Source organism: Triticum aestivum, chromosome 6B (genome assembly GCF_018294505.1).
Source record: "Triticum aestivum cultivar Chinese Spring chromosome 6B, IWGSC CS RefSeq v2.1, whole genome shotgun sequence".
NCBI classification, from domain to species: domain Eukaryota; kingdom Viridiplantae; phylum Streptophyta; class Magnoliopsida; order Poales; family Poaceae; genus Triticum; species Triticum aestivum.
In genome coordinates this window covers 51,155,426-51,170,830 of record NC_057810.1, presented here as the reverse complement: position 1 = coordinate 51,170,830, position 15,405 = coordinate 51,155,426, and the positions used below count along the sequence as shown (strand labels likewise).

Below are 15,405 nucleotides of genomic sequence, written 5' to 3'. Positions count from 1 at the left end.
CTGAAGGTACGCGGTCAGAGAGCAGCTCGGGGCGGCCGGAGCGGCAGCGGGAGGCGGCTAAGCGGCATCGGACGCGGGCAGAGGTGGGAACCGAACCGGGCGACGACGACGAGCAGGCTGGTGCAGGGCCGCGGTTGACGGTGTTGGCCGGCGAGCAGGGGCAAGGGGAGGTGAAGGCGCGCGGGGGCTACAGCAGGAGGGCGCAACTTTGGGCAGGGCAAGCGCGAGCTCGGTCGCGGGGGTTCAACGGAGCGCGTGCGTTCGGTGACGGGGGAAAGAGAAGAGGCTGGGGGCCTCACCGGGAGTGTAGGGATCGGGGCAATGGGCGCGGGGAAGTTCGGGGAGGTCCGTTGTGGAGGAGGACGGGGACGACGGGCGACGTGGGAGCAGGCCGGTGGGGAGGAGGAAGCAGGCCGGCGGGGAAGCTCCGGGCGCCGGCGCGGTCCACTGGCAGCGACGGGCGACGGCGTCGGGCACCGAGCGAGGGAGAAGGGGATCGGGCTCCCGATCCAGATCCAGCGGGGGTGGGGGAGAGCGAGTGGGGAGTAGGGGGGTGTCGGTTAGGGTCCCCCCCCTCGTGGGGATAAGGCAGGGGCGGGTCGGCCGGCTGGGCCAGGTGGGCCGGCCTGGCCGGTGAGCTGGGCCGTCTGGCCCAGTTGGCCAGGGGGCCTTTTTATTCTTTTTAGTTTTGCTTTGTTTTCTGTTTTTGTAGTTTCTTTTCTTTTTATTTATTTTCTTTCCTGTTTTAAATCATTTTAAATTATCTAGGCACTTTATAAAAATGTGTTTATTACACCATATTTACTTAAGCAAAATATGGCACCGCCCGAACATTTTTGTTTTAACTTTTAAAAACTTTTGTTGTTTGCCATTAATTTAAATTTAAATTTTGAAGCATTTTCGAATTAACGCGAGATTTAACAACAGTAACCGTGGTGACGTGGCATCATTAACATGGGATTACTGTAGCCTAATTATCCGGGCGTCACACCACAAGACGAGCTTTGTAACGCTCAAGAGAACCATCGGAGCGAGTCTTGATCTTATAGACCCACTTGCAGGTGATGGGACGAACACCAGAAGGGAGGGATACCAGATCCCATGTGCCAGAACGCTCAAGGGCAGCAAGCTCTTTGGCCATCGCAAGATGCCATTCAGGCTGAGTCATGGCAGTCCGATAGGAGGTGGGCTCAGCAATAACAGAGAGACCGTACCGATCAGGAGAGCACCGATCAGGTGGAGGGCGAGGCCGAGTACGGAGGTTATGAACCAGGGGAGGCGTGAACTTAGGGGCACCAGAGGTGGAAGGCACGTCAGGCACATCAGGAGAAGCATCCTCAGTACGAGGACGACGAGTATAGTGAAGAGGAAACGGTGAGAGAGGGCGACGGACTGGAGATGATGGTGTAGAGGTGGAGGAGGAGGAGGAAGATGGGGTCAGTGGTGAAGGAGAAGGAAGGAGAGGTGCAGGAGGAGGAGGTGAAACATGAGGCACATAGCAGGGTGTATTGGGAAGAAGAAGGAAAGAAATATCGTCCACGAAGAAGCTCAAGGAAGAAGGACGTGGGTAGTAAGAGCGAGACTCGTCAAAGGTCACATCACGCGAGATGCGCAGGCGGCGACCAACAGGGTCCCAACAGCGATAGCCCTTGTGCTCATCACTGTAGCCAAGGAAAAGGCACTCAACTGACTGAGCAGTCAGTTTGGTGCGTTCTCGCGGGGAAAGAAGGACAAAGCACACACATCCAAACATACAAAGAGCTGAGTAGTCAGGAGATCGACCAGTGAGACACTCCATAGGAATACCACCCTGCAGAGCAGTCGATGGCTGAATGTTGATGAGATAGGGTGATGCAGAAACAGCCTCAGCCCAAAAGTGGGGTGGAAGTGAAGCGGCAATCATCAGTGCACGAGCCGTCTCAAGCAGATGACGATGCTTACGTTCGGCAACGCCATTCTGGGCATGAGCACCAGGACATGAGAACTGGGCAAGAGTGCCCTGTTCCGCGAGAAAACCACGCAACAGCTGGGAGATATACTCTCCAGCGGAGTCAGCACGAAAAGTACGAATAGGCGTGGAAACTGAGTGTGAACCATGGTAGCAAATCGTTTGTATATAGAGAGAACCTCGCTACGAGATTTCATGAAGTAGAGCCAAGTGTAGCGAGAGAATCATCAATAAACAAAACATAGTAACGATGACCACCTTTCGAATCAAAGGGAGCAGGACCCCAGACATCAGAATGAACTAATTCAAAAAGACGTTGAGATACAGACTCGCTAGTAGGATAAGGTAACTGAGTCTGTTTGCCAAGTCTGCAACCATTACAATGTAAGGAGACATCTCCAGATACAGACCCTAAGAGGCCTTGACGAGCTAAAGAAGACAAGCGAGAGCCACAGATGTGACCAAGGCGATGATGCCACTGCTGGAAGGACGCAGACGAGGAGGCAGCAAGAGCATGGGAGCTGGCAGAAGTGGTGGCAGCAGAAGGAACTCAAAGCCAGTCAACCTCCCAAAGGCCCTCTGACTCACGGCGCCGGGGGCCAGCACCAACCAAAGTCTTGGTGCGACAATCCTGAATGGAGCAAGAGTCGGTATCAAGAATGACACGACAACCAGAATCAGTAAGTTGGGCAGCGGAAAAAAGATTCATGGTAAGGCGAGGAACATGTGAAACACGAGGAACAAAAAATGATGTGGTGGAAAGAAAATCACAACTAGTAACAGTAAGAGTTGTGCCATCGGCAGTAAGAACATTAACAAGCAAATCAAGAGGTCGAAGAGAAGACAACACAGAAGAATCAGAAGACATATGAAAGGAGGCTCCAGAATCCAGAACCCACGAAGATGTACCTAACTGTGTAGATGACTGTGGTGGTGGAGAAGTGGATGCAGTCACAGCAGCAGCGGAACCGGTCGACGAAGAGCCTTAGGAAGCCAATAGACGCTTGAGCCTCACAATGTCCTGGTTAGTGAGTGACGGAGTTGAGCAAGATCCAGGAGTCCCACTGGAAGAGGAGCGCCTCTAGTCGCGTTTCTTCTCACGACAAATCAGACTCTGGATGACCTGGCCGAGAGCAGTAGCCACAGAAGGTGTCACGACGCGACCGGCCCCTCTCAGTATAAGCAGGGCGACCCACCCCCTTGAAGGTGTGGGAAGGAGTGGTGGAGCGGTGAGCCGAGCAGACGACACAGGAGCCCGAGCAGCCAACACAGACGGGACCACCAACAAACCAGTAGAGCGAAGGCGTGTCTCCTCAGCACGAAGCTCGGCAAGCACCTCCGAGATGGGAACACGACCACGAGCAAGCAAGTGAGCACGCCTGGGCTCAAACTCAGAGCGGAGACGAGATAAGAACTCGTGGACCCGCTAAAACTCCAAATCAGACCGAGTAGTCTGGCAGCAATGGCAGGTGCCACAAACAACTGTCTGAAGAGAGTCAAGATGACGCTATATGACAGAGCACTGTGAATAGAACTCATCAACAGAGGAATCACCTTGCTGGAGGGCGTGCTCCTGACGCACCACAGATAGGTAGAGAGCATCACCAAAAGGCTGATAGCGCTGACAAAGATAAGACCACATTGCTGCAACTTTGCCAAGTCCCATTAACTCCGAAGCAAACTGAGGGAGGACACTCGCAGTGAGAACAGCAGCAGCCCGAGCATCGTCATTGCACCACTGAGTGTAAGCAGACAAATCATCGTGGTACACCGAAAGAGCATCGGAATAAGCAGAGACCTGCTGATCATAAGCATCAACTGCAGCATCATCAAGGGCCTTGGCTGCATCCCGGTCAACCTGAGAAGCCTCAGCAGCAAGGACCGGTGGCACCGGCGGGATTGGGGCCACAAGCGCAACATGACATGGCGGATAGGGGACCTCGCCAGAAAGAACACCACATAAAAGAAGACCACGCATATGGATGCGCATGAACCCCACAAACTCAGCGTAGTTGGTGCCATCGAAGATCACTGAGCACCGAGGAACAACGACATAGCCCGAAGAAGACATAAGGAACCTCTGGGTTTCTCCTCTGTTTTTTTTCTTTTTTTTGTTGAAGTCAACTAAGACAGACACGATCCGGATCGATCGGGATCGGGCCCTCGCTCACGCTCACGCACAAACCCGCGGTGCACGCGGCCAGGAGGGAAATGAGCGGGGCGGAGGAAGCAGCAGCCGCAGGAGCACAGAGCTGCCGCAGCACAAGGCAGGGCGGCGGCCAGGCGGAGATGGCCCCAGGCGAAGCCGCGGAGCAGGGGGCGCCGCCGCCGGCCGGCAGGAGGCGGAGGCGGCCGGGGCGCGGCCTGCAGGAGATGGAGGTGGCCGGCGGCCGGCAGGAGGCGAGGGCGGCCGGCAGGAGACGGAGCAGGCCGGGGCAGGCCGGGGCACGACGGAGCAGGCCGGGGCGCGGCCGGCAGGAGGCGTAGCAGGCCGGATCCGCAGCGAGGGAAACCGGGGCGGCCGGATCCGCAGCAAGAAGGACCGAGACGACCGGATCCGCGGCGAGGAGAGCCGGACCTGGCAGTGGGAGGATTGGGGGAGGAGCTAGCATGGAGTTGCAGCGTGCGGGAGAGAGGGGAACCTAACATCTGATACCATGTTGGATAAATGAGCAACTATCTTTACTGAGGGCCAAAGGCCAGTACATATACAAAGTGGTAAAGTGCAGAAAAGCCCCTTATATAATGGGGATGTACACAAGAAAATATACACATCTAACAGTTGGTATTGCAATCTTCGAACGATAGAGATAGCAGCCTAGGTCTGATAATCTTGTTGCTAAAGAAAGGTCCGGGAATCCTAAAAGAAATAGAAAAAAGAAGCCTAGGTATGGGTAGTGCATCGCTAATAGGACATACAGCGCAGTGGTACGTTGTTGATCGCCAGATCACCGATGATCAATAGGGCATCTGGCATCATCGTGTCGAATTGCAGCATCGTGTGTTCTCGCCTCGCCCTCGTCCTTGGGAGCGGCGACACTCGTCGGACAGGCAGCGATCAACCGCTAACAACTGTGTGCATATCATTCCTCGGCTAATCGGCTTTGCGCACTGTTAGTTTTGTAATTCTGAATTTTAATTCCAATTCAGTATAGCGGGTTATATCTATCCTGTAAGTTCATCGATTGATCTACACGTATTGGCACTATCATTTATCTCTTTGAGAAGGGTTTTGTAGAGTTCAAATTTTTTTCTGGCTATATTCTTGCAATATAAACAAAATATTGAAGACCATGTTGCAATAAGTATAATAATTAAAATTTAGTTTCCATGATTGTAAACATTTATCTCTTAGAGTGTTGCTTCTTTCTAAAAAAAAAGCTTTGCATACCCATGTCAAAAATCCTGGCTCCGCCACTGGTGCCTACTGTTGCTTCCCGTCGTTGATCTCCTGCGAGATCATGCAATAATCGCCAAGATGCACCGAGCTCTTAGGTTGTTTATGACTCTCAGACAGTCAGATGCAATGCGCACTTTGTTCATGACCAAATCCTTAGCTAATGCGAGAGCCTCCCTGCAAGCATATGCTTCCAAAGTCGTCGGTTCAGTCACCCCTTGAAAAACCACAGCAGAAGCACCCAAAAACAGCCCGGCTGCACTGCGGCACACAACGCCCACAGCACTCATGTTGGAGGACATGGCCGCTGCCCCATCTACATTCATCTTGACCTCTCCCTCTGTCGGGTTCGGTTCCTTGACGTCCGGGTTTGAAACTAATCCAGAGTGGTGCAAACAAACTTCCCTGTCGAGGAATTGCGTTCCGGCGATTTGCAGGAGGTCCATGCCTCGGACCCCTACAGGCTAGGGTGAGCTGCATTGTACCACCACTGGATTGTACATTTTGCATGCCAATCAGCTCTATAAGATGGCAGTATTGTACGTTCTACAGTATAATGTCTGCAGTATTGTCTTCAGGTGTATTTGGTTTTGAATTTTCCACGATATCACTTTGCCGTATTGCACTTTCTACAGTAGTGTTTCCTGTACAGACTGCATAACAACACTTGCCTTTGCCAACAAGGTAGATGACCAAACTTTTAAAAAATTGTCTGATTTCAATTCATACTGCAGCACCAAAGTTGTCTCTGGCTCCATTACCAGGGCTGCTCTGGACTCATGCATTCAAAAGCTCCAACCAGCGGGACGCCAGCTTATCTTTCACCTGATCAAACCAAAGGTTTTGATTATTATCCGATAAACGGCCATGCACCAGGGTCGAGCGCATCGAAATTTAATTTTTCATTTCCACAGAAGTATAGCTGCTCTTTATTGTTCATCACGCGTCTCGTATTAAATGAACCACCAATTAAAGCACTTGCCAGCACAGAGAGGAAATACACAAGGGACTCGTGTAGAAGATACTAATGTTTCTTACCTTGAATGGGCACCTCTTTTCCCTCTATAAAAGGTACAGAGGCCGGCGGTTTTTCTCTCTTTTTTTTAAAGAAAAACAACATTTCCATATCAAAAGAACAAACCAAGGAGAGAACTGTGATATTGCTTCATGGAAGGAATAAAAAGACTCTGAAGCAGAGAGTGCTAGCACTAGTGACAAATGCAAAGCTTCAATTGCCAGGGCTGCTCTGAATTCATGCATTTAAAAGCCCCAACCAGCAGGATAAAATCATGGTTTTAGTTGTATCAGATATACGGCCATGCACAATGGTCTTGATGTATCAAGAATATTTCATTTCCACGCATAGCAGCTAACTTTATGATCCAGATCACGCACGCTATCAACTAAAACATTTGCCAACACATTGCAGCCTCAACGAATAAGCAATGTTTTGCTTAGCACACTGGCAGTGGTTGTATCAGTTACCTTTCCTTGATCAGTTTAAGATTTCACTGACGATAGTGCCATATAGAAAAACAAAACAGGAAGCCAACAACTGTGATATAGCTTGAACTCACAGCGTGCTAGAAGTAGTACTTAGGATGAAGCTGGAAGAAGCTTTTCCATATGATGATCTCCCGACTAATGTTGCCTCCATCACAGCATGCTAGAAGTTGTACTTAGGATGAAGCTAACTTTATGATCTCTGTCTCTGCCTTTTGTTCCTTGTCTTCATCCTCTGAGCCTGACGCACCTACTTCATCCTCCTCCTCTGCACCCACTGTTCCGAGTAAATATGACATTAGTGAATAGAGCAGACAAACGAGGAAATTAAGATGTAGGAGCAGTTGTGCTGACTCACCTCCTGATTCAGATGTCATAGTGGTCAAGAAGTATTCCGACAGTATATCTCTCACCCTGACGGAGTCCTCGTTTGCTACCTGGCGCACTTCCTCGCGGTAATTCCCATAAACGTTCCGCATGACTCCATCATCCCCCATATCTATGACTATGTTATGCAACAAGCAGCAGGCATAGATTGTCTTATGTAGAGTGTCTGGACTGACAGGACGCCATGTCTCTTCCTGCAGGTACTTCCATGTATCTCTGAACCTTGCCAGCGCCTTCAGCATGCAGGATGTGGTTGCGGAGTGTCTCCTATTGAACTCTGTCTTGGAGTCCGAGTGGTCTTCTTCTTGGTAAGGTGTGAGCAGCCAGGGGAGAAGAGGTTGTCCTGCATCACCAATTATGTATTCCCCGACTTCTGATCCATCTAATCCTACCTTCAGCTTGCTGCCATTCAGGCGAACCCCCTTCTCGCACTGCTCAAAGAATGGAGAGTCATGCAAAACGGACAGCTGGTTCACATTACCTGCTGATCCGACCCAAATGCTTGTAAACCTCATCTTTGGATCGACGATGACTTGCATTAGAATGCTGACATTCTTCTCATGATCCCAGTTTGGTCCAAATGGGGTGTGGGTTGTACATATAACACCGCAACAGTTATCCATATTGTAGATCTTGCCAAACATGGATTTGATCTTATCCATTTCGCTGGAACCTGGCCAGCTCTGCATTGCGTGGGTGTACACAGCAGCAACAAACCTCTCAGTTACCAACGAGATGGTTGACTCGTTCACACCAACAGAGGATCCGAAGGTCTCTGGTAGCTCAGCAGAGTACAGTCTTCTCAGAGCAACGGCTACCCGATCTTCTAAAGACAGCACCCTCCCGTCAACAAAGGTATAGCTGTCCATATCTTTCAGTGATGCCCACTTCACCAAGCTGCAGATGTAACTAAAGGTTTTTCTTGTCATTTTGAAGACATATTCAAACCTTTGGGCATCCACAAACGAACATAAGGTTCCTGCATGTGACGAAAAGGTAAAAATGGTTACACAATTCATGGCATGGAAGTTAAGAGTTCAATTGTCAGTGTGTTAAAATCGTGAGATATCACACACATGCTTTTAATTATTAATGATACCACTCTTCATTTTTGATCTTCAGGTAACTTAGGGACCAGTAAGAACAACAGATAGCAACATGAGGAAGTACAACCAAATATGAAAGTAGTCATACAAAACGATAAAGAGTGAGCCATCTATTCCATATAGAGAAAAGGCCAGTCATATCTTTGTTGACATTACTAGCATGCTTTTGTTGCCCTACTCTAATAGGGTGTATTCAAGGGGAATGAGAATGTATGGAATGTATTCAAGCTCCAGCATACGAATCAAAGGTAGAAAACAAAGAGAATAAATCAAATAAACAAAGAAAAGAGACAAGTTAAGATGAAGGAGTCACCCTAATTTACCTCTAGACATGAAAGAACGGCTGACATTTGTTTCCAAGTTGTAGGGGTCAGCTGTGTACAAGACATACCATTTCTTCCTATTATTTTCTTCATGTGCATACGCCTTGACATGCCCAACATGGCTGAACTTGTCCCACTCGGGGCCAGATTGTCCCATGGCTAAAGAAGTGAGCAGCCCTAGGCCACAGAGTAGCTCCAAATACCTTGGGCATATACTTCCCATGTATTCTGGGAGTGTATCCATGTGTGCATCCGCAAGCATGATCCATTGGAGTGAGGGAACACCCTCCAACACCTTCAACTTTGAGCACCCGCCGATTGCAAGCTTCTGCAGCCTGGGAAGATTAGATATCCTCTCCAGGTCAAAGTCTAGAGTGATATGCAGCTCGACAAGAGATGGAAAGTTCTCTACAGAGATCAAACCATAGACATATTGTATGAATAATTTATTCAAAGCCCTTGCCTGAGAGGCAAGGCCAAGAGGAAGACGCTTCAGTTTGCAGTGCTTTAGCACAAGCTCGTGCAGGACAGGAAAGGCTTGCACTTGCTCCTTCCATTCCCATTCCTCCCATTCCACCATTTCCGTTAAGAACATCTTGCTCAATCTCGGAAAGGCAACAGCCGCCTGGGTTGGATGAAGACCATGGTGGTGGTAGGGCTGCATGAATTCAGGGCCAATACGCTTGATGATTGGTGCGCGAGAGATCTGAATGAACTCCAAATAAGGAAGCTGACACAAGCCATCAGGAAGCTCTGTGCAGCAAGCCAGGTCGTGAACCATCAAAGTCCTCAAGCTCTTTAGAGCCACAACTGATGATGAAATCATCCACCTTGGGAGTCGTCGGCCAAAATATCCATTAATGTAAAGAAAATCTAAGTTGGGTGGAGGGCAGAGCTCATCAAACACCTTCTCAATTTTTTGATGTTCTTCCTCAGAGACACTAGTACCTTGCTCCTCAATCAACCCATACAATCTATAATCACAGATCAAGGATAGGCCAGTAAGATGCACCTTCTCGCTAAGCTTTGCCTTTGCTGCGGATGAGGAAGCAGATACATTCTCCAATCCCTGTAGTCCAAGTATCTTGAGCCGAGAAAGAGGGGCCAACTCTTCCAAACTACACCAACCATCCTCTTCCTGGGCTGGAAACCCAGATACTATTCTCAAATTTGTTAGAACACGGAACCCCTTAGGTATGCCATTTATATTGGTGTTATCCAAGTTAAGATACCTTAGCTGCTCTAATTTTATAATGCTATCTGGAAGTTTCAGAAATTGTTTGCATCCTGCAAGGTTAATGTACTGCAAGAATTTCATCTCTCCAATGCTATCTGGCAGACTAGATAAATCACAGTTGCGGAAGGACAAGTACCTCAGGTGCTTGATTTCATGTAAAGATTCAACCAGTGCAACAACATGTGCAGAATCTATATGTAAAGTACGTATGCATGGAAAATTAACCAACGAATCACCATGCTTCAAATTTATGTGTCCAACTGAAATTAGTGTTCTCAGTGTGCTTTGTGCTTGTAAAGAACTCCACTCTAGCCCGTCTGATTCTGATGATTTGCTTTCTAGAGACAACCGAAGAAACTTCTTTGCACTAAGTTTACTAACAATACTAGTTTCTCCACTGTGAGCTGCTAGTGCCTCATCTCTAGCCACAAATTGAGCAAATGAGCGTACAACATCATGCACGGTGCAGACAGATTGATTAGCATACTCTGTATTTGGCTCTATGAGGTTCCTCAGTATCAGCTCCTTATAGTACTTATTTCCTAGTTCTTCTAAGTCGTCGTAGGCTCCGTGAAGAAATCCTTCACTAATCCACATGCCAATTATGTTGTCCCTTTCGAATAATGCAATTTTTGGGAGAAGGGCGTAGCATAGAAAGCATTGTTTCATGATAGAAGGTAAATCTTCGTAGCTTAAATATACTGCATGGTTTAGCTCTTCAGGCATTCCAGACACCGACCACATAGAATCACCTAGAACCATCTCCCAGTCACTGCGCTTTTTCTCCTTTTGGCACAGGAGTCCCCCCATCACTTTGACAGCAAGAGGCAAACCATCACATTTTGTTATAATTTGCAACCCAATATCCTTGAGCATATCAATTTCACGTCCATCTGTCTCACTTGAGACCATCTGCAAGCAGTATTAACTGGCAGGGTCAATTCAAAAAGAAAATCATAAAAATACCAGTTAATGTACTGCACGTAAACTGAATTGTCAACTGAATAAACTGGTAACCAGGGATGTCGCTGGCAACCGGTTTACCTAGCATGTCAGCAATAATCATGAGAACATGCTCACACAAGCAAGATGTTAAGTTTATTACTCTTTTAACCATGATTAGTTTAATATGTCATCAGTTTGGCACATAAGCATCTTAGTTCATGCATTCTAATCTTGAGGGCATGGATTGAAAGGTGCACCCCTAGTGAGAGTGTGAGACACAATATGTCATCAGTTTGGCACATAAGCATCTTAGTTCATGCATTCTAATCTTGAGGGCATGGATTGAAAGGTGCACCCCTAGTGAGAGTGTGAGACACACTTGAAGCACTCCCACTTTTAGTACCGTAGTGCCCGTTTCTAATTACACATGCATATAACCTTTCCAGGCCCAAGAGGTATCACTTCTGAGCTAACTCTTTAACACGAGACGAGCATGAAAGAGTTTAGTTATGCACTGAAGTTTTGAGTCACATTAATATTCTTTTCAATTACCCACATATGCAACTTGGGCAGGGTGGCCTACGTCTGTTGATGGGCCTGCGCATGCTTTGGTATTATTCTACTGATTACACTTATATTGCAAGCTCTCAAAAAAAAAAAATCTTAGCTCCCCAAAAAACTTATATTGCAGCATTAGTACCATACTGCTTCATGTGCGTTTATTGACACCTCCAGCTGAACACAACTGAATTTTGCCCAAGGATTGGCCATACATTTGTGCCTATGATGGTAGAACAATACCACAATGCTTGTTTCTGACATTTATACGATATCACAAATTGTATATTCCGTTTGGAGTTGCATTTCATATGGCAACCACATATATCTCCAAATTTTATTTTTACAAGGCTACCTTGCAATTTGGGTTTAACTTTGACAATCGATTTGACCAATAAAATATATTTATATGTTGCAGAAATATATCAGTACCACTAATTGTGTGTTTGTTGACTCCTTCAGCTGAACTCAACTCACTTTTGGCCTAGGGATTGAGAATAGATTTGTCTGATGATGGAAGAACAATACCACCTTGCTTGCTAGTTTCCTATATTTATATGATATATCCCATTATTAATGATTTAGTTTGGACTTGCATTTTAGGTGAGCGTGATATACATTCCAAAATTAATTTTCTAAAAGGAAAAGGCATTCTTTAGAGAGACACCAGCACAGATTTGGAAAGGAAACAAGGTAATTTAATGCCCTTGCTAGAGCTTGTGGATCAGAGGGCAAGAGAGAGTTTAGGGACGAAAATAATTTGAATTGATAGCTTGAGATTCACTTACAGCCTATAGTTCCTTATATACTGGAGTTGGAGACTAGAACTCAAAGCAGCATAAGGGAAAACCTACGGAACTCTAATCCTAACATGATCATCAGCTTGCATGTCTTGTGTCGGTCCGTTTTGCGTGCCGTCCATTGTAGCTGCCTGCACAATGTTCCTTGTTTCCTTTCTTAATGGATTGTAATCTGAGATTGTTGCTTTGCTGGGACCGGTAGTGCCTAGTGTTTTTATTTTGTTACTATGCCCGAAGACCTGCTTTTACCAGGCTTCTTTCGGAGTGATGGAGCCGGGGAGCTTCTCCCTGTTCATCTAGAAAGCAGATTCTAACCTGATAGAACCTATCAATCTGGTATGAATCCCCAGACTTGATCCAGCAGGGCCTCTCTGTCGTTCCGATCCCAACTGCTGCCAAGCAGCAGGCTGTCTGGCTTGGGTTTGCGCCTGCCACAGTGTATCCCCACGTGACAGCTCGTGTAAAATATGATGACAATATGGGTATTTTACTGACACTCTTAATACTTCAGCTCAACTCTAAATGGGCATCTATTTCAAAACAGAGGACATACAACTATATTCATTTTACCTTGGAAAATGATGCATGTGAAAATATATGAGCATGGGGTCTAGTTCTGTGGTCACGAGGTTGTCTAGTTTTATCAACCCATATTTAATTTGATGCCTAGGTTTAAACTGAAGTAGTGTGCCTTTTTTACTCATAGTACACGTGTGGTATGTGCATAATTATAGCATCCATGTGTTGTATGGATCCATTTCTAAACCTCAGAGGTAGAGGTTGCCCAATTATGAGGCCATTCCCTGTGCTCCCAGGTAAGGTGTGGAACTGTGGACAGGTTCTTAGCATCGTCATACGAAAAGTCCAATGTGGCACTAGTTATCACAAGGCCCTAGACAAAATCTGAGATGGCACCATACATATGCAGGAGGAGTGATGGTGCAGCTTATCAAGGAAGTGGCCTAACATTGTGAAAGTTGTATACAAACATCCATCAAGCAATAAGAGACAATTCACTGCAAGTGGCCTAACTATCTCTGCTACAGATTAAGCATGGAGCTAGTAAATATATTGAATATGCATGGAGTTCCGTTACACACCTGTTTCTTAAGCAATGACCAGGCATCCTCTTCCTCTAATTTGTCGACATGATGGTAAGGAAGAACAGCTTTCATCCCTCGGGCAACTCTTTCATCTCTAGTAGTGACAAGGACTCGGCTACCTCGAGCCACAACATTAGCCAAGGGTATTTCAAGCACATTGCCCCATGCTCCATGGCTCCACACATCATCTAGCACTAGCAATAGCTTCTTTCCGGTCAAGGCAGTAGTAAGGATTGGCTGAAGCACAGCCAACGCCTTTTCACCTCCGTGTACTCCCCCGGCGAGCGTGATGACTGTCCTGAGTAGCTCAACCTTGTCAAAGTCCTGGTTAATGCTCAACCATATTGTGTCATCGAACTCAGCCTTAACAGTTTCGTCATTGAAGACCTTCTGGGCAAGAGTGGTCTTGCCGATCCCGCCGATGCCAACAATGGCGACCACCTTGATGTTGGTGCAGCCCCCCTTTTCAGTGAGCATGATCTCGACAAGCTTCCTTGTGTCCTGTTCGATCTTCTCTCCGACTACACCCGACCGGTCGAACTCCCCTGATGTCTCACGGCTGGTATTCTGAGAATGAAAACTGTGCACCTTGCTGCCACGATCCTCATAGGAACCAAGATTGACGAAACTGAAAGCAGCACTTCGCTCCTTGATGGTGTCGAGCCTCTTGTTGAGCACCTTGATGCGGGTGGCGATGCCGTGGGCATGGGAGGGATTCCGCATGCAAAGGAGCAAGGGGTTGAAGTACCCTGCATCTAAGCAAAAGAGCAATGGGTTGAAACACCCCACATCTACAGTGGATGGACCTTCCTCCATGGCCTTGAGCTGGCAAAGGTCGAGGATGTCGGTAGCTTCATACATGGCGCCCTTGAGGTGCCCCACCCACTCTTGGACACTGCTGTCAGTGATGTTTCTCCTGTCAGCGTCGGCTAGGAAGTTCTTGAGGTCCCTAAGCTTGACATCCATCCTGTCGATGTCGTCTCCGACTCCAAGCAGCATGTGCACCTCTTCGCTCACCATCTCGGTGAGCATATTTTGCACATAGGATGCAAAGGCATCCAGGACCATCGCCATTTTCACTGTGTTTTTCTGTAACGAGGATAACCCAAGAACATATATATCAGCAAAGCATGGAAAGAATGAACCACACAAGCTATGAAATAACAGGCAGATTTCAGTACTACTACTTCTGGGACTCACCAGTCAAGCTCAGATTTTTCCCCCCTCTCAAATCAGCGTTCCCAGATCTCAAGCCGGCGTCACCCGATCCGCCCCCACCGCGCACATGAACTGCGCCGCCCCGGGGCCGTCAGGCGTCAGCCACCGCGCGGCTGAACCGGAACCCCACTGCGAAGGCGGGCGGCTACCCGGGGCAGTCGAAGTCCTCCGGCCGGCAGCGTCGATAAAAAGAACCGACCACAGCCGCCAGAGTCCACCTGCAGCTCCCCGGCGTCGGACACCGCGAGGCGTGTGTTCCAACGGCGCGTGATACTCCGCCAACGCCCTCGCCGGCCAGAGCGCCGTCGGCTTCCGCCTGAAAATAAAAATCCCCGGGCCTGCCGCACCGGCACCTCTGAGCCTCCGCCCCCTTTCTCCAAAATCCGAGCTTGGGTCCTCGCGATTCGTAGCGAGGCAGTTGGATTTGGGCTGGATCTTGGGCTGATTGGATCCTTGGTGTAAAGGCACGGAGGAGGTAGTGGGAGCTGCTGGCGGCGGAGCACAGGGCGAGATCGCGAAGTAGAGTATGGTGGTGCCGCACACGGGCATCGATCTGGGACTGGGAGACCTTTGAGCATCGCACATGCCGCCGCGGCCCCGGAGTGGACAATTTGCCCCACTTTACTTGGGCATTAGATGATTTGCCCCAGTTTACATGGGATTAGATCATTTGGCCCACTTTTCATTTTTCTTTTGATGATTTGCCTTTTTCAATTACTGAAATCATTTGCCCTGTTGATACTGACCAAAACCCCAAGTTTTCTCTGAACAAAGGACTGCTGAAGTATAAAAACAGAATTTATGTATGGGCCAGTACTGAATTCAGGAAACAATTGTTACAGACCTTCCATTCCTCTGCCTTGGGAGGGCATTCTCGTAG

At 48.1% G+C, this 15,405-nt stretch overlaps 1 protein-coding gene across 4 annotated transcripts; it reads right to left on the bottom strand.

Annotated features, from left to right (window-relative positions):
- Positions 1-5,230: 5,230 nt before the first annotated feature.
- Positions 5,231-15,156, bottom strand: LOC123135700 (disease resistance protein RGA2). Of its 4 annotated transcripts, none has more exons than XM_044554879.1 (6): positions 14,508-15,156; positions 13,305-14,396; positions 8,665-10,813; positions 7,207-8,214; positions 6,384-7,116; positions 5,231-6,170 (listed from the first exon to the last, which is right to left on the bottom strand). In XM_044554879.1, the coding sequence occupies exons 2-5, from the start codon at positions 14,379-14,381 to the stop codon at positions 7,025-7,027; spliced, it is 4,326 nt and encodes a 1,441-aa protein (XP_044410814.1). In that variant the 5' UTR covers positions 14,382-14,396; positions 14,508-15,156; the 3' UTR covers positions 5,231-6,170; positions 6,384-7,024. The 4 variants fall into 4 exon arrangements, with proteins under 4 accessions (XP_044410814.1, XP_044410813.1, XP_044410812.1 ...); XM_044554878.1 differs by having other exon boundaries at positions 6,923-7,116; XM_044554877.1 differs by having other exon boundaries at positions 6,384-7,125; positions 14,508-15,154.
- Between the last annotated feature and the right edge of the window lie 249 nt (positions 15,157-15,405).